At 37.4% G+C, this 25,849-nt stretch overlaps 1 protein-coding gene across 1 annotated transcript in view; it reads left to right on the top strand.

The window, feature by feature from the left end:
* Positions 1-25,849, top strand: part of ELF1 (E74 like ETS transcription factor 1) — a 92,736-nt gene that overhangs the window by 33,762 nt on the left and 33,125 nt on the right. The window contains 2 exon segments of the mRNA XM_078147631.1: positions 8,554-8,817; positions 22,212-22,259. Coding sequence (XP_078003757.1) covers positions 8,746-8,817; positions 22,212-22,259 — 120 coding nt within the window. The 5' untranslated portion in view covers positions 8,554-8,745.

The following is a 25,849-nucleotide window of genomic DNA, read 5'->3' on the forward strand; positions in this document are numbered from 1 at the left end:
CAGTATTATTCTTATTTAGTCTGTTCCATTGATCTTCTATTTTTTAAACCAGTACTACAACACGGTTTTGATGATTATTACTTTGTAATGTTGTTTGAGATCAGAAAGTACTATTGTGCCTGTTGGTTAATCTTTTTTCTTCTTCCATTATACATTCCTTGATACGCTAGATTTTTTTTTATTCTTCCAATAGTTTTTGTTATATTTGTAGTTTTGTTATTTCATCTAGCTTTGTGGAGTACCCCTTTGGTAGTTTGATTAGTATATTATTCAATGTGTAATTTTACTAATATGCTTATTAAAATGTGAATCTGATTTCTGAGTCTGTCACCTCTTTGGCAGGAGGTGGTAGTATGCTTTATCGGTCCAAAGGAATGGTGGTTGGTTAGTGAATTGATCAGACTACTTGTGGCATTCAAACTTGTTTGTTTTCACAGTATTGTTTTTACTGTATAAAATGTCCTTCCAGGTCTGCTTACTTTATTATGATTTAGTTCATACAAATCTTTCAAGATTTCTCTGACACTATCTACTTCATTATTTTGATAGCAAAATAGTATTCCTTTACCTTCGTATATCATAATTTCTTCAGCCATTTCCCAAATGATGATCATCCTCTTAATTTTCAGTTCCTTGCTACTAAAAAGAGCTGCTCTAAATATTTTTGGACATATGAGTTCTTTTCTTCCTTATTTAATCTCTTTTAGGTATAGAGTATATTCTGGCATAGGGCATGCACAGTTTAGTGACTTTTTAGGGATAGTTTGAATTTTCTTTCCAGAACAGGTAAATCAATTCACAGTTCAATGAACAGTGTGCCATTGTGCCTGTTTTCGCATAACAGTTCTATATTTGACTTTTTTTTTTTAAACTTTCTCTACCTGATAGAAGTAATAAATTAACTTAGGGTTGTCATTTGTATTACATTGACTACCCATGACCAATAAACATTTCTCCAAATAGTCTATCTTTATTTTCAATAAAGAGTGCTTTGTAATTGTATTAATAGAATCCCCATGTGTATCTAGGTAGGTAGCTCTCCAAGTATTTTGTGTATTCTGTAGTTATTTTAAATAGAGTTTAAAAAAAATCTCTTCCAGCTGAGTTTTTGGTATTATACAAAATGCTGATAATTTATGTGAATTCATTTTTTGTCTTGAAAATTTGCTGAAGTTTTTAATTGTTTTAATTGTTTAATTGTTTCGATTAATTTTTAGTTGACTCTGAGGGTTCATTAAGTATACTATCGTCATCTGCCAAAAGCAATAATTTTGTTGTTTCTTTGCTTATGCTATTCCCTTCAGTTTCTTTTAGCCCTATGTCAAATAGGCATAGGGATAGTGAATTATGTCTAACAGCAGGGAAAATGGGGCTTTCTTGCTTTTTTCCTCTATTTAATGGAGAAGTTTCTAGTGTTTCCCCATTGCATTTAATGGTAGCTGCAGGGAGGAAAATTTTGTTTTCGACCAAGATTGTAGCATCCTGTGATTTGTAGCAGTATAGAATCACTGGTGAAATAATGGAGTTAAAAAGATGTGCTTTTGGAGTCTATGATTCTGAGATCTCATCAGTGAAAAATAATTAAGTGATTGTAATACATAATATGTAGAGCATTCTACTGTATGAAAAGTCATAATCTAAAAACTTCAAAAGGATTCACATTAATGGAGTTTAAAAGTTCATTTATTATTTAATTTTCATTTGTGTTAACCTTTCTGTCTTTCTACAGTTAATTTTCTTTACCTTTTTAAAAAATATTTGTGTTTCTTTCTTTGACTTTGTATATCTCTGCTGATATCTGTGAAATACTATTCTATTTTTAAGCAGCTGGGTGGCACAATAGATAGAGTGCTGATCCTGGAGTTAGGAAGACTCGGCTTCCTGAGTTCAAATTTGGCCTTAGACACTAGCTGTGTGACCCTGGGCAAGTCATTTAACCCTGTTTGCCTCAGTTTCCTTGTTTATAAAATTAATTGGAGAAGGTAATGTCATACCACTCCACTCTCTCTGTCAGAAAAAAAAACAAAAGCAAAAAACCAAAAACCCTAGTGGGATCACAAAGAGTCAGACCTGATTAAAACAACTGAACAGTAACAACAACAAATTCTTCTACTTTAACTTTCCGAGAAATGTATCTGAGAATGTTAAAAAAGAATTGTCAAGTTTATGTTTTATTAGAATAATTGTGTATAAGTTATTGATACTTGTGGTCACCGACAACTTTAAATATTTAGTTCTCTGGAAGCAGTATCTTGGAGAAGTTCTGAGTCCTGAGTCATTCAAAAGGTTAATCCAGTTTATCCATGACTTCATGGCAGTTGCTGCCATCTGCTCTCTGCCCGAGTTAAGGGGGAGTCTTGTGGTAGAATTGAGCTAGTAAACAAAAAAGGGAACGAGTATGAGGAGTAAGCTCAAGCACCTTCTAATGTAGAACTTATTTGGGTGTTTGGTGTTTGCCCCCCTCTTTGTGGGTTAATAATGGAGCCCTTTTAATGAGCCAGGTGTGCCTATGACATTTAGGTACTGCATTTCAGGCCACCCATTCGCCTTCCTTCTGCCACAGAAGCAGGATTATTATTTCCTCTCTGAATTAGACTCCCATCTCTTTTTCTTGAGATGGTGGCCCAGCGACTGGAATGAGGGAGCTTCCTGGGGGAAGTGATCATAGCTGTTCCTAGTGACAGTTTCCTGTCATCCATCTCCATTTTTATGATTTCTAACTGGATTATTAGTCACATTCTTTAGGGTGACCTAGTAGTGACTTAATCGTTTTTGTTTTGTTTGGGAGGAGATGTCCTTGCTCCAAGCTGCCTTAAGGTTTAGGACCACAGCCCTGACCTAGGTGAAGTGTTCTTGCCATGGGAAAGCCCCTAGCTCCTATATCTGTGCCTTTATAAAGGTATACAAAAAAGTTTGCTGTATATGGCTAATAAGAGAACCCTCTCACCTGCTCTTTCCTCTCCCTTGAGTTTTATGAAGCATAGTGGTTACTTGTAAATGAGTATACATTGCTTTGTGTAGTAAATGTTTCCCTGATTCATTCATTCATTCATTCATTCATTCATTCATTCATTCATTCATTCATTGATTGGGTATGTGTATTTTGAGCTTTGGCAGTCACTTGAGAGTCATTGAATTGCCTTCTCTGGGTAGGCACTGTGCTAGTTATACCTGGGGATATAAAGACAAAGGTGAAATCGTCCTGGCTTTTGAAGAGTTTTACAATCTGTTTGGAGACACAGCCTGTATAGGCTATACAGAACATATACAAGATAGACCATGGTAAATGTTGATAAGGAGGCGTTAGGAACTGGGGGTGGAGGAAGACGGCCAGTGCAAAGTCATGGAGGCAGGAGACGAAACAGAAAAGTTTGTATTTCATCCTGCAGGGAGCCACTGGAGTTTGTTGAGTAAGAGATTTGCATGGCAGGACATGCCCTGTAAGGAGAATCACTGGCAGCTGGATGATCATGAGAGACTGCAAGCAGAGACCAATCAGGAGGCCATTTTTAAAAATCATTTTTAACATTCATTTAAAAAAATTCTGAGTTCCAAATTCTTTCTCTTCCTTTGGCCCCTCCCTTACCTATTGAGAGGCAAGCAGTATGATACCCGTTGTACATATGAAGTCATGAACAGCATTTCCAATTAGCTATGTTGCTCCGCCCCTCCCCCCCAAAAAATGAAATTGGAAAAAAATATACTTCAATCTGTGCTCAGAGTTCATCAGTTCTCTCTCTGGAGGTAGATAGCATTTTTCATCGTTCTTGGATTGTTTTGGACCACTGTATCGATCAGAGTAGCCACGTCTTTCACTATTGATCGTTGTTACCATATTGCTGTTACTGATTTCCATGGTCTCCTGCTTCTGTTCACTTTGCTTTGCATCGTTCATATAAGTCTTCCCAGTTTTTTCTGAAACTGTCTCTCATCATTTCTTATAGCACAATAATATTCCATCACAATCTTATACTACAACTTGTTTAGTTATTCCCCAGTTGATAGGCATCGCCTCAATTTCCAGTTCTTTGTTACTATAAAAAGCTGCTGTAAATATTTTGGTACATACAGGTCCTTTTCCTTTTTCTTTGATCTCTTTGGAATGGAGACTGAGTTTTATTGATGGGTCAAAGGATATGCACAGCTTGAAAGCCTTTTGGGTATAGTTCCAAATTGTTCTCCAGAGTGGCTGGACTAGTTCACAACTCCACCAACGGTGCATTAGTGTTCCTATTTTTCCACATTCCCACAGGCACATTTCTCCCACATCCCGTCATTTTCCTTTACTGTCATGTTAGCTAATCTTGTAGGTGTGAGGTAGTAGCTTAGTGTTGTTTTAATTTGCATTTCTCTAATTATTAATGATTTAGAGCATTTTTTCATATGGCTGTTTTGATTTCTATCTCTGAAAAGTGCCTAATCATATCCTTTGACCATTTATCAATTGGGGAATGGCTTTTATTTTTATAAGTTTGACTCAGTTCCCTTTTTATGCTTTTCTTGAGTCTTGTCTGTGTTTGAATGTCAAATTCATCTCTGGTCTTTTCATCAGGAATGCTTGAAAGTCCACTGTTTCATGAAATATTCTTTTTTTTTTCTTCCCTTCTGAAGAATTATAATTAGTTTTGCTGGGTAGGTTATTCTTGGTTGTAATTTCTATCTCCTTTGCCTTCTGGAATATTATAACCCTATTCCTCTACTCCTTTATCATAGTAGCTGCTAAATGTTGTGTGATTCTGAGGTTTTTTTCAGAGCTAGTTGTGGGGTTTTGGAAGTTTTTAGTGTTTCTAAGGTAGTATGATCTGGAAAGAGGAATGGTCACTGCTCTCCTAGGCTGCCGTCTGGCTTTACCCAAGAAGAGTCCCTGCTCCCTTGCTACCACGGGCTTTCTTCTCTGCTCTGGAATGGCAACTACTAAACTGGGTATGGGCAATGGAGTTATCAAACAGCCCCTAGTCCTGTGCCCAGTGCTAGCATAAGGGGTCCTCATACTCTGACCGGTTGTCCCATCCCCTTGCCATCTCTGGACTGAGAGTTCCCAAAGCTGCTGTTGCTGCTGTTCTCCTCCACCTTCAAGTCCACAGCTAGTGTTGCCACCGCGTGGAGTCTGGGCCAGCCTCTACCCCAGTGTCACTGACCTTTCCTTCCAACCTTTGGAAATTATCTTGAGCTGGAAAAATGTCTTAACCCTGACCTTTTGTTGACTTTGTTGCTCCAGAATTTGATTTGTGGTGTTATTTTAAAGTTTGGAGGGGAATGTTGGAACAGCCTGGCTGGGTTGCTGCCTCTACTCAAGACATCTAGGCTCCATCCACCTAAGAGGCTATTATAATAGTCCAGGTGAAAATGCCCAGAAGAGAACAGAAGAAAGATCAGTGGGAAACACAGACAAGCAAGACAACTTTGAAATTTGATACGTACTTGGTGTGCTAAATTTGATACATACTTGGGAGGAGAAGCACACTGTACATAGCTCAGATTTGTGTCTGCTTATGAAATAGTTTTCTATTCTGCATTATAGAAGAATACTGATCTTATTTGGTATTTGTTAAGTACGAAATGAAATAAAATGAAAAATTTTAAAATAGTCCAGTTGAGGTGACAAGGCCTGACCTGAGTGGTGGCAGTGTGAATGATGGGAAGGGATTGTGTTTGAGAGAGATTGTAGAAATAGGATCAACAACATTTGACAACTGATTGGGTATATGTGTTCAGGAAGAATTAGGAGTTTAGGGCGACTGAGGTTACAAACCTGTGTGATTGGAAGAATGGAGGTGTCCTTACCAGAAATACTGATGTTTGGAAGAGGAGTGGGTTTTGGAGAACAGTAATAAGTTTTCTTTTGGACATATTGAATTTGAGATGCAATGGTACCTCTAGTACAAAATGTTCAATTAACTGTTGGTCACTCAGAACTGGAAGTTAGGAGGGCTGGATTTATAAGTCTGAGAGTTGATAGCATAGAAATGATAAACACATGTGATTGATGAAGGGACCAAATTAAGGCAGTGATGAGAGAAAAAGGAGAATTGGGCACGGGACAGAAAGTTTGAATATACCAATAAGAGGGGGATGAGATAATAATGATGATGAGCCAGCAAAGAAGACTGAAGAGCAAGTGGTTACCTAGATAGAATGATAACCAAGATTGAATGTTGTTCTGAAAACCTGGAGACCAGAGAGTCAACATTGTCAAAAACTGCAGAGAACAAGAAGAATGAGGACTGAGAAGAGACCACAGATTTGGCAGTTAGGACATCATTCATAACTTGAGTTCCTGATTTCTGAGTTGTAGGTGTCTAAGGCTATGGGGTTGGAGCCACCAGGCTGCCTAAGAAAGGATGAACTTGTCTGCATCAAAAATGGAGTAGGTCAGCTCCTATGACAATTTGTATAGCGAGATAGTGGGCTCATGAGTGGTTACTGCCCTTCTAGCCTGGTTGAGATGGAGCGACCTGGTTCTCAAACAAAAAATTTTTTTTTCATATAAATGTTTTGTAGTTTTATTTATGCAATCCTGAATGGGTCTTGTTGACTCCCAGATAATTTAATCTTTTTTTTTGGGGGGGGGGGATGGACATTTCAGATGGAATTTCTCTATAAAATTTTCTCCTGGTTTTTGTTAATTATGTACAGCAATATTAATCTTTGCTGTGGATTTATTTTGTGTTTTTTTAAATTGAAGTTATTCTTCACTAGATTTTGTTTACCTTCTGTACTCTCACCAAACTATTCTTCCATTTTGTTCTGTCTTCTCTTGCCTCTCTGCATTTTATGCAGGCTGTCTCCCATGACCTCAGGGAACTTATGCTCTGTTCTGAAGACAACATGCTTATGAGCACAGTGCTTATCCCCTGTGCATATAGCTTTTCCACTAACTTCATTGTAAGCCTTTTGGTATAGGGACTATTCTGTCTTTCATCTCTATTTCTAGTGCCCAGCCACACTTTCCTTTTAATTGGTGTTTGTTGAATGCATTTTTCTTAAAGTTGTAAAAGCTTTACTTGTCTGTCACCTAAGTTTAACATTCTTTTTCTTTTTGGTCAGGCAATTGGGGTTATCAGCTAATTTTAAAAATAACTTTTTCAGTTTTTATGTTATGTATGCATGCCATGTAAAATTCCATGTCACACTGTTCTTTTGGATCCCATATAATCACATACATATTTTGAAAGAATAATTCTCCAGAGTTATGCCCCCCCTTTAACTTGTCTAGAATTTTATAAAAATTTTTAAGAGTCTTAGAAATATCAGAAATCTTCTGTATCACAACCGAGTGTAGGAAATAGTGTTTTGAGTGAATTCTTTCCCATCTCTTTTTTTGTTTTAATTGCCAGTTGGGGAATTCCACATCTGTGCTGATGATCTCTGATGTCCAGAAAATAGATGAAATGAGCTTTACTTAAGTTAGAAAACAGGGTATATGACTTGGCACAACCTAACTAGGTTTTTTTAAGGTTTTGAGGGCGATGGATTCATCACATCAACTTGTTTCTAGGTCTCTGCCCGCTTTTAAAAACAATTAAAGAATTAATGACCATCACTTCTATGCTTTGGCTGATAGCTATCCCATTCTTTTTTATAATATCAGTACTAACATCTCAAATACCATATAAAATCATTAAATGTTAACACATTCCAATTTTCATATTACTTATTTCATGTCATGTCTTATGACCAACAATACTTTAGGATTTATTGAAAAATCTTTTTTCCCCTTATTAAACACAGAGTTAGGTTTTATAGACATATACCTATTTTCTGTGAATTGTTTTAGTTCTTGAGTTGCCTTTCTGCTCTTTTCTTATAGTGTGCAGTTCTTTGCATGTTCTAATTTGCCATGACGTGGTCAGTGCTGTTTCCTTCCTGTTGCTTGCAAGCCTGTGTTAGAGATAAGGGTACATTTCAGTACATTTAAAAAAAAGACCCATCGAAGATCAGAACAACACGGTAACTCGGTTTTAAAACCATTTTGTTTCTCAGAAGATTTTTTTAAGGGCCTGAAGTTCTTTTTGTCTTCTGCTTATTTACAGAAGTAAGGTAAAGATGACTTAAATATCTAGAATGGAACCAGAAAACATGACACAAAAGTTATTATACCTATAGAGCAGGCTGAGCAGGGATGTTCTGCTAAGGGGAAAATGAATATTATACAGCATCTAAGTAGGTAATTGACCTGGTTGGTAAAAATGAGGTAGGAGGCATAAATTGATTTTGTTTATGATGTTGCCTTTATAGTAATTATGTATTTGCTAATCATAAATATTTGAAAATTAAAATATTCTAGATATGATAATTTTCAGAAAATGTTTATGGAAATCAAACTAATAAAAGTTGAGCCAAGCTCTCAACAAGAAAATACTATATGATTGACTTGATCATAGCTTTATAGCTGGAAGGCACCTCAGAGACTAACTACTCCAAGACCCTCATTATGTCTGATCCTTTTAATTGCTAGGTGCCCCTAGAATTGATTTTAATTTTTTTTCTATATGGCCTGCTCTTGCTGTGTTACAAGTGGAAGCTAACCAAGTGACTTGTTTTTCTTTTCAGGGGAAGACATATAAATGAAGAAAAATAAGTCAATGGAAGGTTTCCTTTGTTTAAATTAAAACACTGGAAAACCCAGAAAATTTATGTGTTTTTGACACCTGTGATTTGTACAGCAAGTTGAGTACTGGAATCTTTCATCTGATACTTGAACCTGAAATTTTTCTCATGAAGCATTAAAGGGAATGCTTTATTATGGCTGCTGTTGTACAACAGAACGATCTAGTCTTTGAATTTGCCAGTAACGTCATGGAGGATGAACAACAGGTATGAGAGATAAAGGAAATTATATTTAAGTATCTTTGTCTTCTCTATTTGCATCTTATAATTTTTTAGAAGAGAAAAATTTAAAAATATCATGGTTTAAAAACATGAAGACAGCAAATTAATTTATCAACGAAAGTGAAAGTAAAGAATTTGAGGGAATGTGAACTCATGTTTTGAACATTTGCATTCCAAATTATTATTCTCTTCTGATAATGGGCTATGGGCAAGTGAATTAATTTCTTGCCTCAAGTTACCCACTTTATGGTGATTTGAAGATTTTGGCATACATGTTGAGTAATAGTGTTACAAAATACATGTCAATAAGTTTTTTTTTTTGACTTATGAACTTTTCTGTTGCATGTGACCTGTGGGAGTAATACAGTAACAGTAATTTATATAAACCAGTCTTTATAAATATAAATAAGTTTTATATAAATATGTTCTGAATAACATTGATTAAAAGTAAGCTGTTAAAAATAATGTCCTATAATATAATTAAAACACGAATCTATATGCCTTTGGATAAACCATTCAATCTGTGTCTCAGTTTCCTTATTTGCAAAATGAGGGAGTTGAACTTGATTTCAAAGATTCCTTCTGGTTCTAACATGATTATATGCAAATTAATATGTGCCTAAAATAATTTGGTGGCTCTTCTAAAGGACCCTGAGCATTGAGTTAACAACACTTGTGAGCCACACCTCCTTCTACTTCTACCCACCCTGGAACACGAATGTATTGAATATGCTCTTCCACCCCGCTGCCCCTGTGGCGCGTGCCCCCCCCCCCAATTTCTGGAGAAATTGAATTGTATTTGGGTCTTCTTACACTTGGTCTACTTGCTTTTCCTTGAATTTGCCATTCCTTTACATCACCTGTGATAGGAGCTGGTTTTTCTCTTTCTATCCCCATTATCTGATGCAGTACCTTGCATATGTGTCAACACTTAATAAATTTGAATTCACTGTGGTATTCTAGAGGAGTTTCATAGAAAGGGGAGTCAGTTAGTGGGGGACAGAATTATAGAACTCTGAGACTTAGAGATCAGCTTCTACTTTTTACAGATTAGGAAGCATACTTAGGAAGACTTGGTGGTATCACTAGTAAACAAGGAGTAATTAGTTGTGGCAGGATCAGGAAAGGGTTGACAAAAATCTTGGTAGCCCTGTGAGCACATGAGAAGGACAAGGCAACCATGCCAAGATCATAGTTATATTATCCTTCTTATGAAGTGTATATTCAAGAGTAAGTGAAACATGTTATATTAGGCTTTTATTTTCATAGAAGGGTTTCATAGGACCTAATACTATCATCCTGATTTATTTTTTTAGTTTTTAGTTAACACATGTAAAACTTGAAAGAAACTCAGAGGAAGTTGTGACCTAAACCTCTGAATAAATCTTCTTTTAGGTAACATTGAGGTACCATTTTTGCTTAATTTTTCTTGTGCTTGGACAAATTGAATGGCTTTTTTGAGAGTATTGGTTAGGTTTTAATCTAGAAAAAATTGAAAGTGCCCGTCGGGAAGGGGCAATGGAGAATACAGAGTATGTTTCAAGGGTAATAGTAGCCTTCTCTTAAAACTTATGATATTTAGTAAACACCACACTGCTATTAGATAGACAATTTGAATAAGTCATTCCCTGCCTACTTGGACTTTATAGCCTAGGAATACATTTTAAGTGTGATTATGTGTGAGTTGTGTCTGTATCTTACAAGGAACGCCATGGTACTGTGGAAAGGCCTTGGATTTGGAGTCTGAGGACCCATGATCAAATTCTGCTTCTGCCACTTAACTACCTTTGCAAACTTGGGCCAGTCCCTTAAACTTTCTGGCCTTCAGTTGCTCAATCTGTAGAACAAAGGAGATGACTAAGTGCTATTAAAGGTTCCTTCAGCGTGGGGGAGGGGAACAAGCAGGCACTGTGCTAACCACTTTGCTAATCTTACATGATTTATGATCTAAACCAATGACTTAGACATACATATATGATCTCAGATAAAATTTTTGACAGATTTAAGTTGAATTAAGTGCCAAAAGCTACATTAACATAACATTGGAAGTCTTATGGAAGAAAATTTAAGCTTTACAGTTTCCTTCAGAAAATTGGTGCCAACTGCTCAATGCAGGACTGGTTTAATGAGACGTTACTGCTTCACAGCTTTCCCTTTTTAGGGTGATGTCCAAAAAAGCTCTTTGCTTAAAATTGTGTGCTTTACAAAACACACAAACACCCGGGGGCATGGTAGTTCTTTGTGGGTGTCACCTTAGTTGGGTTTTGTGGTGTTCCATTATTTTGTTTACGTGTATTTTGTTTTGTTCAGTATTTCAATTGTATTTGACTCTTCATGACCCCATTTGGGGTTTTCTTGGCAAAGGTGCTAGAGTGTGGTTTGCCATTTCCTTCTCCAACTCATTTTACAGAGGAGGAAACTGAGGCAAATGGGGTTAAGTGACTTGTGCAGAGTCACACAACTGGTAAGTGCTGAGGTCAAATTTGAACTGGGGTCTTCCTGACCCCAGGTCTAGCACTTTATCCACTGTACTGCCTGTGTAGATTATGTAATAAAGTCAGACATTTCATCAATGAATTTGAGGTTGGTTCTAAGAGTAAAACAGTTTTTGATGATGTAATAATGGGGGCATATGGAATTATAAAACAATGCTTTCTGAATAGATAATACATTCTTATGGGAGGGGAAGCATGATGAAGATAAAAATATCCCTGGACCAAGAGACAGCTGATTTATGTTTTAACCTTGGCCCTTCACTTAGTAGCTGTGTGGCCTTAATAAAATCACTTAGTGTTTTCTGAGCCTGAATTTTCTTATCTGTGATAAATTATATGATTATATTATATTTTGATACAATGTAGTTAATTTTTTTCCGTAGAATTATAGCCATAACATACCATAGTAGGTCCTGGATCTGAGAGGTGGCCCTTTGACTTACCCAAAGCATTTGAAATGGAGAATTGTGCCCTTCCTAAGGTGCACAGGTGCATCTTTATATGTACTGTAAGATACATCTTTACACAGCTTCTCCTTGTGCACAGATAAATGGAGACCAACTTGAATGACTTCAGGGTATAAAAACAGGGCAGAGAACAGAAGGTGTAATTCTTCTCATTACTCTTATCTTCCTGATGCTTGCTCCTATGAAGCCAGAGTGTGGGCCAGGTCTAGCTTAATTTTCTGAACCAAAATTTGAACATAGGATTTGACAGAGATGTTTTTTCTTGTGCTATATTGTCTTGTGTTGAAGTATATTAGTTTTGAAATTAGGATTAGATTTCTGGGATTCTTTGATTTTTTTGATGTTCAAGGACCATGCCAGAAGAGATTAGGGGTGTTAATGTTGAAGACAGCCCAAGAGGCATCAGACATGGATGACAGAATACTCACTTTTATTGGAGAATAATTTGTTTTCTAACTTATGACTGTTAGGATTTGTGTTAAGGATTAAAATGTGAGCAAAATAAAGGAAAATTAACATCGATGCTGTTAATAGATACTGAAAAGTTAGCAAATTACAATTTGTCTGGAGTGAGGATCAAGGGGGAAAAACAGCAGTTTGGTTTAATTAGGTAAAAGTAATGATTATGACTTTTTATGAGATCTATTTGCTTATTTTTTACATAATTACCATTTGGCAAATGGTAATGAAGCATATCATTAAATAAATGATTTTCTTGTTTTATTTGATCACAGCATTTAATTCTATTTGTGTCCAGTCTTTGTAGTTAGCTCATGGTAGGAGACAGTCTTCACTTTAACTTTCTTGTAATTCATTTAGATGAAAACATGGTGCGCAACAATTGAATGGCATCTTATTTATTGCTAATTGGTTGGCCCTGATGTAGGACAGTGGGCGGTAATAATGATGTCCTGCTTTTTTGGTGACAGGATGCTATTGACCTGCCTTCAGTAGGATTAACGTTGCTGAACATATTTGTGTTGATTTATCTGTAGATGATGAATTACCCAATATTAAAAAAAAAATGAACAGATGGTCAGGGTTAAGGGTTGCATCTGTGACCCATGAACAGAGCAAATCTAATGTTGGGGGTTGAGCCTAATGATATTGATGTCATTATTATTCTACCTTGATCTAAGGTTGTTACCTTTTAAAAATGTAAGAATTGCTCTTTAAGACCACGAATCCACATGCATTTTAAAATCTCTATTCATTTAATTGCTTGGAGAACTTTTTTTCTTATTTCAGGGCATGTGCTATGAAGAAATTTTCTGTTTTCTAAAATTGCAGGTGTTTTGTAAAAAGTAGTCTGGATAATAACAGCACCTACCTCACAAAGTTGTGAGGATGAAATGAGGTAACATGGAAAACGCTTTGCAGCATTTTAGGTGCTATACAAATGCTAGTTTCCCGTCCAAACTTGCCCATCTTACAAACTTCCTTATTTCTCTTCAAGAGACTAACATCCTCCCACTTACCTAGGTTCTTAATCTCTATGTCATCCTCTGTTCCTAGATGTTACCCCACCCACATTCAGTTAGTTGATAAAACTTGCTCATCACAATATCTCTTGCATGCATCCTCATACTGCCACCACCCATACATCATACCCTCGTCACTATAACCTGGACTCCACAATTCTGTCCCTGTGCTCTCCAGTCCACTCTGAACACAAGTAATTTTTCTGAAATGAAAATCTAACAATGTGCTCGCGTTCTCTCTCTCTCTCTCTCTCTCTCTCTCTCTCTCTCTCTCTCTCTCTCTCTCTCTCTCTCTCTCTCTCTGTCTCTCTCTCTCACACACACACACACACACCACGCACACTCTCTCTCTCTCTCTCTCTCTCTCTCTCTCTCTCTCTCTCTCTCTCTCTCTCTCTCTCTCTCTCTCAACGTATAAGCTCCTCTGTTTGGCATTTAAAGGTCTTCAGAACAAAACTACCTGTCCACTCTTGTTACCCATTACTGACCTTAATGTTCTCCAGATAGACCAAACTGGCTTTGCTATTCATCACAGATGACACTACATGCCCCATGCTTGGAATGTATCTTTTCTGGCCCCCAGCTACTTGTGATGTGGCGTGCCCCCCCCCCCCCGGTCTGCTTTGTACATGTTTGTATGTGCATGTATGCACGCATGGATCCTTGTATGCTGTCTTCTCCATTACATGTAAGCTCTTTGAGGGTAGGGTCCGTTTCACTTTAGTGTTTGTATCTCTAGCACTGAGCATAGTGCCTGGCACATAGTAGGTGTATAATAAATGCTTGTTCATTAACAGTAGCTATGTATGGGTATTTGCAACCCTTGCATGAAGCTTCAACAGCTTATTCATTAATTGTGTATTTGTGGAGGATGGGAGTAAATACCAAAATGTTCAAAATTGAAAAAATCTAATAGTATAGAAAAATTGGACCTGTATCTGAAGCATTGTAAAGTGACTCCAAGTACCTGAAATTGGGCATTAATAAAGAGTGCATCTGAAAGAGTGTTTCAATTTTTTTCTTTGAGGCTTTACTGATAGGTGTTTTGGAGCTGTTTTATGGGTTTATGCCTTGGATATCCCATGCCTCATAATAGCACTCTATCTTTTTTGTTTAGTTATTCTTCAGTTGTCTGCTCTGGGTAAGCAAGCATTACTGGCCTAGCTGAGAGCTCTTTTGAGGCTGAAATTGTAATCCTAGTCCCTCTGGGTAACTACCCCCACCCTTCCCTCCCTTCCTCCCAACACATGCTTTGTACTGGGCAAGGCACTGAGTCCGTGATTTGTTCTGTGGGAGGCTTTTTGTGCTGTGCTATCCTAGATTGAGCTTGAGTCCAGGATCAGCTCTGGGGGCTCTGCTCTGTAGATCTAACTCTGAGTTCTGAGTGCTGAGTTTGTGATTAGTTCTCAGGATCCCTGGATCCCCTTCTCTCTTATACTCCCATTGCTTTTGGTTCAGGCCCTTTTTACTTCTCACTTGGAGTCTTTCTTGTTGTTAATAAAGTGATGAGCAGAGAAGTAAGCTGGATGAGGAAGCCTGTAAATGGGGCCCAGCTTCTTTATAAGATCATACATAGATTTAGAGTAGAAAAGGATTTAGAAGTCATTTAGTTCCATGTCTTACTCCTCAAATTGAAGGCTTAGGTGCCTGGAAAAGATCACTAGAATTGAGTTAATATTATGACCAAGATCTGGCAGAAGGAATGTGGAGGAGAAGAAGAAGCTGACCCCTCTTATATTAAAATCACTCGTTATGTTAAGACTGTTCCTTTATGGCTTTCTGAAGTTAACAGTAGGTTAAATTTCCAAATTAATCCCACTTAATAAATTAGGTAACTTTTTAATTATTACTCAATATTGCATAGAGAATAATTAGGTAATGAGACAAAGTTTTTTTTTTATTAATTGATGGAGGGAAATGAGGGATCATACATAGCTTTTGGGGGAGTTGCTAAGTTAACACTGTAGGTGACTGAGTGTGGAAGCATGGTGTTACTGCTGGAATAAGAAGAGTTGGAGGAACCATAAGAGAGGGTTAGAAGGATGGTGAAAACACTCTGTCCCCTACTGTCTACTCACATTCAGTCCTGAAGTCTGCAGTCCACTTAAGATATAGATTGTGCAGTTTTGTTTAACTCATCTCAATTGGGCATTAGTAGTGTTGTTAATATAAGAAAGGATGAAGTCATTCTCTAGTAAGGTAGAAAATCCTGTAAAATTTTGTTAACAGTCTTTGGATATGGTTAACATTCGATCAGGTAATGAATGCTGCTTATTTCAAACTTGGGACCAGCTGCAGCAATTGGAAAAACAGATCAGGTGCACCAAACCACATTTAATTATATCTTCATTCTTATTGGGAAATCAAAATAGTAAGCATCTTAATTTGAAAATTTATAATGAGTTTTTGTAATGTTAGTAGGTCCTATCCTTTCCCAGATTACTTGAAGGAAATATGTACTGTGTAGCAAGTCTGTCTGAACTCTTCTTAATTCTGGTGCCTTACCTCTTTTCATTATTTCCTATTTATCTTGTACATAGCTTGCTTATATATATTTGTATGCCTGTCTCATCCATTAGATGGTGAGCTTCTTGAAGGCAGGTGCTGCGTGTTTCTTTGTTTTGTTTTACTCTTTGGTGAGGCAAGCAGGGTGAAGTGACTTGCCCCGGGTCACACAGCTAGTAAGTGTCAAGTGTCTGAGACCAGATTTGAACTCAGGTCCTTCTGACTCAAAGGCTGGAGCTCTATCCACTGTGCCACCTACTTGCCCTGCAGGTACTGTTTTTTGCCTCTTTTTGTATCCTTGGCACTTAGCACAGCACCTGGAGTGTACTAGGTGCTTAATAAGTGTTTATTGACCGACTTGCTATATTGGGCAAAGAAAAACTAGAGTAAATGCGTGTGCCTTGAATAAAAGGAACTGAAAAGCTTATGGAAACTCCCTCCCCCAGTGTGTGTTCTGTAATCATTTATGAGGAAACAGATGACAAATAGCTTTGTGTAAAAGATTTACTTGGTAGAAACCATTATTTCAGAAAATTAGTTAAGGTTCATTATATTCTCTTCAGCCTTTTGTTCAAAGAGAATTGATGCTTGTAATGATGATTGCAGTATTCTCCAGTACCCTCAGTAATAAAAAGGTGTGAATTTAGTGTGAATTCAGGATAGTTCTAGTGTTATATATTTTATTCTAATTATTTGAAAGTCCTCATTCCTCTTTGTATCCCCCATAGTGCCTATAGACATGGTGGATACTCAATATTTGTATGAACAAATTCACTTTGTCATAGGCTATTATATTCAGGAATTGGTTACAAATTAAATTGATTGTAAGTATATTATGTCCTACTTTTACAAAGTCACTTTATATGGTGTTTTATGATATAATTTTGGATGAAATAGAGAAATGTGGTTTGGATAATTAGAATTGAGTGGTTCTATAACGTGGTTGAACAAACATACATAAAGCATTTATTATAGGTACTTAAAGTAATTTCAGCCTGAAGAGTGGTCTCTGTTAGTGTGGTGCAAGTTTCTTCTTCCATTGGCCCTATCTTGTTCAATACTTTTATTGATGAATGGTGTTGAATGGATGATTTAATTAAGTACTCCCAAGTGCATATAGCAGTCAGGTGCTGCAGAGATACAAAGATAATTGAATTCAGTTCAGCAATCATTAGTTAAATACAAGTGCTCCTGTTCTAATAAAGCTTACAGTTTATGGACCTAGAAAGGGGATGTATCACATACACAAACATTATGACCCAGAAGGTGTGCTAATCAAATCTGTAGATGACACATAATTGAAAAGATAAGAGAAATATTGTATGACAGAGTTGTGATTGGGAAGGATTTCTATGAATTTCAGAGCTAAGCAGATACCAACGTTATTTCATTTACCCTTACTCCTGTCATTTTTCAAGTTCACATATTTAGGTTTTAAAAAAACCAGTATAGGATGAGAAAGATAGCTCAATAGCAGTTCATATGAAAGAAGACCATCATGATTTTAACTGACCACAAGCTCAATATGCAGTTTTTAGAAATCCTAACCTAAACTTACTCTACATTAGTAGAACAATAGTGTTTATTTCATGGCGATTATGAATCTGCTTTACTCTGTGCTAATTAGATCATATCTGGAATATTATTTTTCTTTGCTTTTTTAAATATGTGCTAATCAGATTATATCTGGAATATTTTTTCCCAGATGAGATCTGTAAAGCATTTAGCATAGTTCCTAAAAGGTAATATATGCTTACATGCCTATTCCCTTTCTCTTACCACTTCCATTTTTGACACATTTTTTTTGCATTTTTTTAATCCATATTTCTTGTTTTGACATCACCTTCATTTCCAAATATACAAGCCTCCTTCTCTCCCCAGTGAGGCATCTCTCTTTTTTAAAGGAAATAAAGAAAAATTTTTTTTGCAAAATGAATCAACTGTATCTGACAGTATATGACATGCTCCACATGTGTAATCACCTATCCCTACAGTGATAAGTTTTGCTTTACTCGTTCTAATTATACTACACAGGAATATTGTCTTTCGACCTGGGTGCTACATTCTTAAAAGGGTTGCTGAGCAACCAGAGTATCTGTAGAAGTGGCTGACTTTATTGGTCTGGAAACTGTGTCACACTACTGGTTGAAGCCTGGATAAAAGATTGAGAGTGGCAGAGAGGGTGTGTGATAGTGTTCTTCATTATAGTGCTGTTATGTAGAAGAAGGATACTTGCTTGATGTTGTTGCAGAAGACGGAATTAGGACTAAGTGGTGGCAGTTTTTAGCTCATCATAATAATGATTAGTCCAGAATGGAGGATCCTTCTAGAACTCTCTCAAAGTCCTTTCAACCTTCCCTTATGGTACCTGTTAATTATCAGCTTCATGCCAGTATTTAGTCTTTAAGTAGTGAGTTCTTTATTCTTTCAAGTAGTAAGATGTTAAATAGTTATTAGAAGGGATATTGGGACCTTCAAATTAAGGGTTGTTAAGGTCCCTTCCAACTTGCAAATTCTGTGAGCTATAATGCCTATTCTACTATAACGTGAATTTCCCCATGTTTTAGTGAACCCTGATAACTAGAACATCCATATATCTAGAACGGTTGGGAATAGAATGCTCTGAATAACTGAGACTGCTGTAACCCCATCTCCTCTTTTTTTTTTCCTGACTTGCTTCAGCTTTTCTTTTTTTCTTTCTTTTTTTTTTTGGCCTTCTGAGAACAGCTGACATGGTTCTTGGATTGAATAGTCTTGTCAGTTTTAGTTTTAATTAATCAGGCAGCTTAGATGTCATAGGGCAGCGCTCCCCTTTACTACTGCAGTGCTTATCAGCTTGGGCTTAATTGGTTTAACATGATGGAGTTTCTTCTATCAGCATTTTGTTAACATTTGTTAGGAGGTTGTTTATTTCCTAGAGTCATGCTGTAACTAAACTGCTTCATTCAAGTACCTGCTTCATTTTACTTTCTACTTAATAAAATTACTGATAAAGTTCTTGTCATAAGCCTCTTTGCTAAAGCATGAGGTTTTTTTTTTATTGTGAATTTACATGAACAAGCATTTATAATGAACTTACTGCATGCTAGGCACTGTGCTAGACACTGTAGGTACAAGGCAAAAATGCTCCCTGCTATGGTACTCACAATCTAATGGGGGAGAGACAACATGCAAACAATTGTGTACAAACAAGATTATCTGTCTATCTAAACTTGGGAGTAATATTGGAGACAAGGATTAGCATTAAGGGGGATTGAATTTGTATGTGAAGCACTTTGCAAATCTTAAAGCAACACATGAATGCTAACTATTCTTACTGCCCAGAGCTTGTCAAGGGGCAGACCCAGGATTAGATTTTGGATCTCCTGATCCCAAGACTGTTCTCTACACTGTATTGTTCTCCAGATGGTATTGGGGATGATTACCTACAACAGAGATGTCAATTGACAGTACTCCTGAGTACAGCTGAATGAGATTAAAATATAATTGGGGAAGATTTAGCAGAATAAATAAAAATACAATGAAATTTAAAGAATGTTGATAAGTGGCTTTCTGTATCATTATGTGGTCTCTGGGGATGGTTCAGTGGCCCTGATTCTGTTTTGAGTTTTGAACACTGTAGTACCTCTGTAGTGAAACATGGATAGTTTTTGTGTGGAATTTAATATGAGGGTCTGTGCCTTGGTTTGTTACTAAAAGACTGTTATTTCATTGCTTTTGTAAAGTCCTAGGGATAGTTAGTTTATAAGGCCATTAACCAGTCTATCAATAATCATTAGGTACCTACTATGTATTAAGCACTGAGAAGAAAAGGCAAACAAATCAGCCCTTGCCCTTGAAAACTGTACATATGTAGTATACGCAAAATAAACATCAGGTAAGTGGATGAGAGTGGAGGGAGGGCATGAGACCCCCTGGGGAAGATCAGGAAAGGCTTCATGTAGAAGGTGGCACTTGAGCTGAGTTTAGAAAAGGGATTTTAAATGATGGAGGTGAGTAGAGATTGCATTCCAGACATGGAAGGTAGCCAATACAGAGGCACAGAGTATATGGGGTACAGCAAGGCCTGTTTGGTTGGACTGTGTAGCGTCTGAGTGGGGGCAGTGTATAATAAGGCTGGAAAGGACAGGTTGGAGCAGGTTATGAAGGGCTTTAAATGACAAAAAGTTGTTTATACATTTTATCCTAGAGGTAGTAGAAAAGCCCCTGGAGTGAGTTAGGGTAATGACATGGTCATTGAAAATTTAAATTGAAAATTTGAAAAATTACTTTGCCAGCTGTGGGGAAGGTAGATAGGAGAGGAAAGAGATGAGGCAGGGAGAATGGTTAGGAGACTATCACAGTCGTCCAGGGGAGGGATGATGAAGACTTGAAGCAGGGTTGAGTGGAATGGAGAAAAGTGGACCTATTGAGAGGTGTTGTTTTGCTAAAACTAGTGAATGTGGCAACTGATTGGAGAGGTGAGATAGAGGAGAGTGCCTCCAAGGGTAAGAACGTGGAAGACCCAAAGGATGGTGGTAACCTTGGTAAGAATTGGGATGATTAGAGAGACAGGTGTTTTGCAGGGTGGGAATAATGAAGCATTTTTTTTTTAACGTGTTGAGTTTGAGATGCCTATCCAGTTTGAACATTCACTTTGAAATTCCCAGCAGGCAGTTGGTGAGTTCAGGAAAGGGATTAGGGCTTGGATATATAAAGTCTGGGAGTCATCTGCATAGAGGTTATATCCAAGAGAGCAACAGAGGTCACCAAAGGAGAGAATGGAGAGAGAATTCTGAGGATCTGGAAGCTCAGAGCCTTGGAGTATAACACTGTTGGGTGGATGTGATATGGTGAAGATCCAGAGAAGGTCACCAAGCCATCCTACAGGTAGGAGGAGGCAGGGTCAGATACTACAAAGAGCTCAAGAAGAACAAGCCACCAGCATAATAGCATCCAAACAATTTACTAAATACCCTTTAATACCCATTTGGATTATAAGGAATAAAGTCTTTTGGCTTTTTGACCAGTCAACAATTTGCCGTACTATGAAGCTATTGTTGCATTTTTTTCCCCCTAGTATCTCAGGCATGTGGTACTTGTCCGTAGGCCTTTTTTCCTATGTGATGATGGTGAGAGAGGAAAATAGGAACTTGGAGCAGTGATTTCAGTGACAGATGAAGAGGACACTCCTGTTAACCTTTAGCATTAGAAACCTGTTGGGGCACACTGAAAGGTTAATATAGTCATAAACAGTATGTGTCAAAAGTCAGAACTTGAACTCATGTCTTCTTGCCTCCAAGGCCAGCTCTCTATATCCGTGGTGACTTAGAAAAAAAATGACTGTCTTGCTTTTATTTTAAATAAATTTTTGTTTATTTTAAAAATAGATTTATGTGGGGTTTTTGACCTGCCTTTAGTTGCCTGTAATGTGGGTCAACTGAGATCCCTCCCTGTCCCTAGTTGGTTTTTTTTTTCCTTCTTTTTCTCTTAACCATCTATACCCTGCTGTTGGAATCATCTTACTAATTTATTTTTATGCCTAAAAACTTTTAATAGGATCCCATTGTCTGACAAAACCTGATTGAAAGAGCTGGAGATGTTTAGGTTAGAGGAGAGGGATGGGGGGCGGCACACAGGGATAGTTTTAAAAAATTTGGAGAGTTGTTGTGTGGAAGAACATTATGGGGCAATGGGTGGAAGTCACCAAGAGACAAAATTTAGGCTTCATATAAGGGAATATTTTGTAACAATTGGGACTCTCCAAAGGTGAATGGGTTTAAAGTCTAAAAAGCGAAAGCTGGAATGCCCCCATGCTAAATATATTGTAGAGGGGATTGGATCCCTGTCAAGGTACCTTCTTCTGTGATTCTGTTGTAGGTGGAAAGAACATGGGACTGAGGAGATCTCAATTCTGTTTTGTCACCTCAGACCATCTTCCTTTGTGTGTAAAGGGGGGGGAGGGGCAGTTGTTGGATTAGGAGATCTAAGGCTCCGTCTCGCTCTGTCATTCTATAATTCTGGTAGACAAGGCACTGAAGTGTTGCATTTTGTTGACTCTGTGGATTATGAAATCCCCCAAATTTGTGTGCCCCCCTCCCCCCAAAATAGAAAATGCTCACAGGGAACCTGAGCTAATTGACAGTAATACTCCTGCTTGAAAATAATGATTGTGACCTTTAAAAGGATTTGGGAAGTTTGTGGTTATGAAAGTCATTTTCTGCATGGAGGAAATTTTGTCTGAAAATGCCATTTTTCTTTTTTACCTCTGGAAACTTTGCCCTTCCATCCTTCCCTGTCACCAAAACAAAACATAACAAGAGAAAAAAACACAAAACCTGGTCATAGAGGAGCTGGAGCCTATACAATATTTAGTAATGAGCATAGCTAATAAACTGTATATGATAGTTTGATCATGTTTCTCTGAAAAGACTTTTGTTTTTATTACATAGGAATCCCAGCTCATGAATGCTGGCTGTGATGAAGATAAGGAAAATCTTGTAAGTTCAATATTCTAGTCATTAGAAACTGAATAAGCTAAGTTGTGTATGCTTGGGTTGCCACAATGATAATCAAACAATGAAAGTATCATATCCAGTTTTCATGTAGTTTATTTGCTACAATTAGCTGAAATACTGTGGTTAAAGTCCTAGGAGCTTCTGATCTTTAGAGAAAGAACACGTTATTTTCTAATTGTTTTATGGTATGTAAAGTAAACAGCCTTTATCAAGAGTGGATACTGTAATTTGAAGAGAACACAAAGGTCCTCAAAAGAGAAAGAGGGGGTCTATATAAAGTAGTTGTAATTAACTGCTTGGCACTTTAAGGGAAAGCCTGGATAAATAGCTGTTTCCTTTTAAGTTGCTTCATAAAATACTGACAGGATGTTACACAACATTCACATACCAGATTGAGCTCTGTTGCTAGAGAAATTGGGCAAAACCTAACAAGTTATTTGGTCAGCTCTCAAGCATTTTTATTTCCACATGTTTGGGGAACAAATTTATTTACTCAGTGGAGTTGGAAGGGTCACACATAGTTTCTTGAAGACTCTCTCAGAGCCTATGCTGGATTGAGTGAGCAAACAAAACCACTCAGCACTTCCTGTTGCTTAACTAATTTTTCTCTTTGTCTTTTTAAAAAAAGATATTAACTGTTATCCTTCATTTTCACATGTGACAGAAGAAACCAGTATTATCGTGCAGTTTGAGTAAAGCATCTATCCTGTAGATTATGGCTTGATTTCTTGTTAAATTCATTTTCAGTATGCTTAAAAATTACCTTTTAGTTTAGTATTTTTTAGTTTCTTTGAAAATGAGGAAGATTTGGAATAAAGTTCTATATTGTCAAACATTTAAAAAATATAGCTATATAAAAAACAATTAAAAAATTTTTTTTTCCGTTTTGGGTTCCAAATTCTATCTTCCCTTCCTCCTCCCCTCCCTGAGACAGTAAGCAATTTGATACAGGTTATTCATGTGCAATAATATAAAACATTTCCTATTAGTCATTTTGGCAAGAGGACTAGAGAGAGAGAGAGAGAGAGAGAGAGAGAGAGAGAGAGAGAGAGAGAGAGAGAGAGAGAGAGAAAGAGAATATCATGCTTCAGTCTGTGTCAGACAACATCAGTTCTTTCTCTGGAGGTGGATAGGTTTTTTCATCATGAGTCCTTTGGGATTGATTTGGATCATTGTATTGCTGAGAATAGCTAAGTCATTCACAGTTCTTCATGGTACAGTATTGCTATTACTATGTATAATGATCTCTAGGTTCTTCTCACTTCCTTTTGTATCAGTTCATGTAAATTTTTCCAGGTTTTTCTGAAATCATCCTGCTTTGCCACTTCTTATAGCACAAGAATATTGCATTTCAATAATGTACCACAATTTGTTCAGCCATTCCCTAATTGATTATACCCTCTCGATTTCCAATTCTTTTTATTTTTTAGGCAGTTGGGGTTAAATGACTTGCCCAGGGTCACATAGCTAGTGAGTATCATGTGTCTGGGATCACATTTGAACTCAGGTCCTCCTGACTTCAGGGCCAGTGCTTTATCCACTGTGTCACCTAGCTTGCCCCTTGATTTCCAGTTCTTAACCACCACAAAGAGAGCTGCTGTAAACACTTTTGTACAAATAACTGGTCCCACCCCCTCCCTCCCCCAAAGACCTAGCAGTGCTATTGCTAGAGCAAAGGGTATGCACAGCTTTATAGCACTAGTTCCAGATTGCTCCGGAACTGTTGGATCAATTCACAACCTCATCAACAATACATTAGGGTCTCAGTTTTCCCACATCCTCCAACATTTGTCCCTTTTTTTTTTTTTTTTTGGTCACATTAGCCAAAATGATAGGTGTGAGTATTGTCGAACATTTTAAAAGGGCGGAGTTGTTCAGGAAAAAATTTTAAGTTTTGAGATTTTAGAAACCTGCTCCTGTGATTTAAACTGTGTATGGGCAACTTGCATGATGGAGAACAGTGGTGTCATGTATGGCTTGCATATTGACTTAGAAAACCACAAAGTCATATTATGTGAGTTGTATTTTTACTTATTTTGTTAAATAATGCCCAATTGCATGTATTCTGCCTCTGATTACACTGGGGTGGTCTTCAAATTTGCTGCCTCTGATGTCAGTTCATCTGTGACTAATAAGACAACTCTCAGAGTTTTTGAGGTCTAGGGCACTGAAATGCAAAGTGACTTGCTCTTAGTCACATAGCTAGAAAGTATCAGTGACCAGGGCTTCTTAACTCCAGGGCTGCCCTTTCTTTTCCACTGCTTTAGGCTTCCTCTTGAGTTTGGAAATAATAAACATAAACAGTATTTCAGTGCTGTTAGAAAATTGTCTCTTGCAAAATTTTAATCCCAGGTTTTGCTTTTTCTGCCAGCACGCTTTCTAGACTATTTCCTCCTACTTTCACCTGGTGTATGTTTCAGGAATGCTAGTTGTAATAATAGACTAAACCAAACATAATGGGTAACTCTGCCATTGTTGCAAAAAAACCCAAAAAACAAAAAAACCAACAAACAAAAAAAACCCCAACCAACAAACAAAAAACCCCCAACCCCCCCCCTTCCATTGTACTGCAAAGAAGCTGATCTAATTGTGGCATTATCTGTTGTTTGTATCAGAATTTAATGTCATAGGATTTAAAGCTGAAAAAGGGACCTTACAGTCTCCATTTAATTCCAACCTCCTCATTTCATGGATGAGGAAAATTAAGTCCAGAGAGAACACAGATAATCATAGGATTACACTTATCCCTTCCACATCACAACTTTCCCCATTATAACTGTCACTTGTCGGCATAATAAATTAAATGGGAATTTTTGGGGAGCTTTGCAGAAGCTGCAGGCAACACAGAGCCTTTGACTAAATACTTAACCCAAATTTTATGTAAGGTAAACACCCCATGAAAGAAAAAGAAAAAAATTCAGACTTCTCTGGTACAAAGGTAGGGCCAAAAATTTTTACTCAGATTTTTCCAGATTACAGCACCCCTAACTGCAGAGATGTAGAAGGGACGACTGACTGTTTAGATTTACACCTAGCAAGAACTTTAGAAGCTTCTACTGTGTGTCAGCCCTGTGGGAAGTAAAAGTAAAAAAAAAAAAAGGAATCAATCAGTAAACATTAAGTGTCTACCATGTACCAGGCATTATGCTAAGTACTGGGAATACAAAAAGAGTCAAAAAACAGTCCTTGCTTTCAAGGAGCTCACAATCTAATGAGGGAGACAACATGCAAACACATATTTCGAAGCAAAGATAAATGGGAAATAATTAACAGAGGGAAGGTACTGGAATTAAGAAGGGTTAGGGAAGGCTTCTTGTAGAAAGTGGGATTTTAGTTGGGACTTAAAGGAAGCCAAGGAGGTCAGTAATCAGAGCAGAGGAGTGGAGAGAGTTCCAGGCATGGAGGATACTAGAGAAAAATGCCCAGAGCCAGGAGATGGAGGGTCTTGGCCAGGAGGCCAGGGTCACTGGATTGAAGGGTATGTGTTTAGTGGTAAGGTGTAAGAAGACTGGAAAGGTAGGAGGGGACTAAGGTAATGGAGGGCTTTGAATGCCAAGAGGGCCTTTTGTATT

This window comes from Phascolarctos cinereus, unplaced genomic scaffold (assembly GCF_003287225.1).
Source record: "Phascolarctos cinereus isolate Bilbo 61053 unplaced genomic scaffold, phaCin_HiC Scaffold_7;HRSCAF=346, whole genome shotgun sequence".
Classification (NCBI taxonomy): Eukaryota; Metazoa; Chordata; class Mammalia; order Diprotodontia; family Phascolarctidae; genus Phascolarctos; species Phascolarctos cinereus.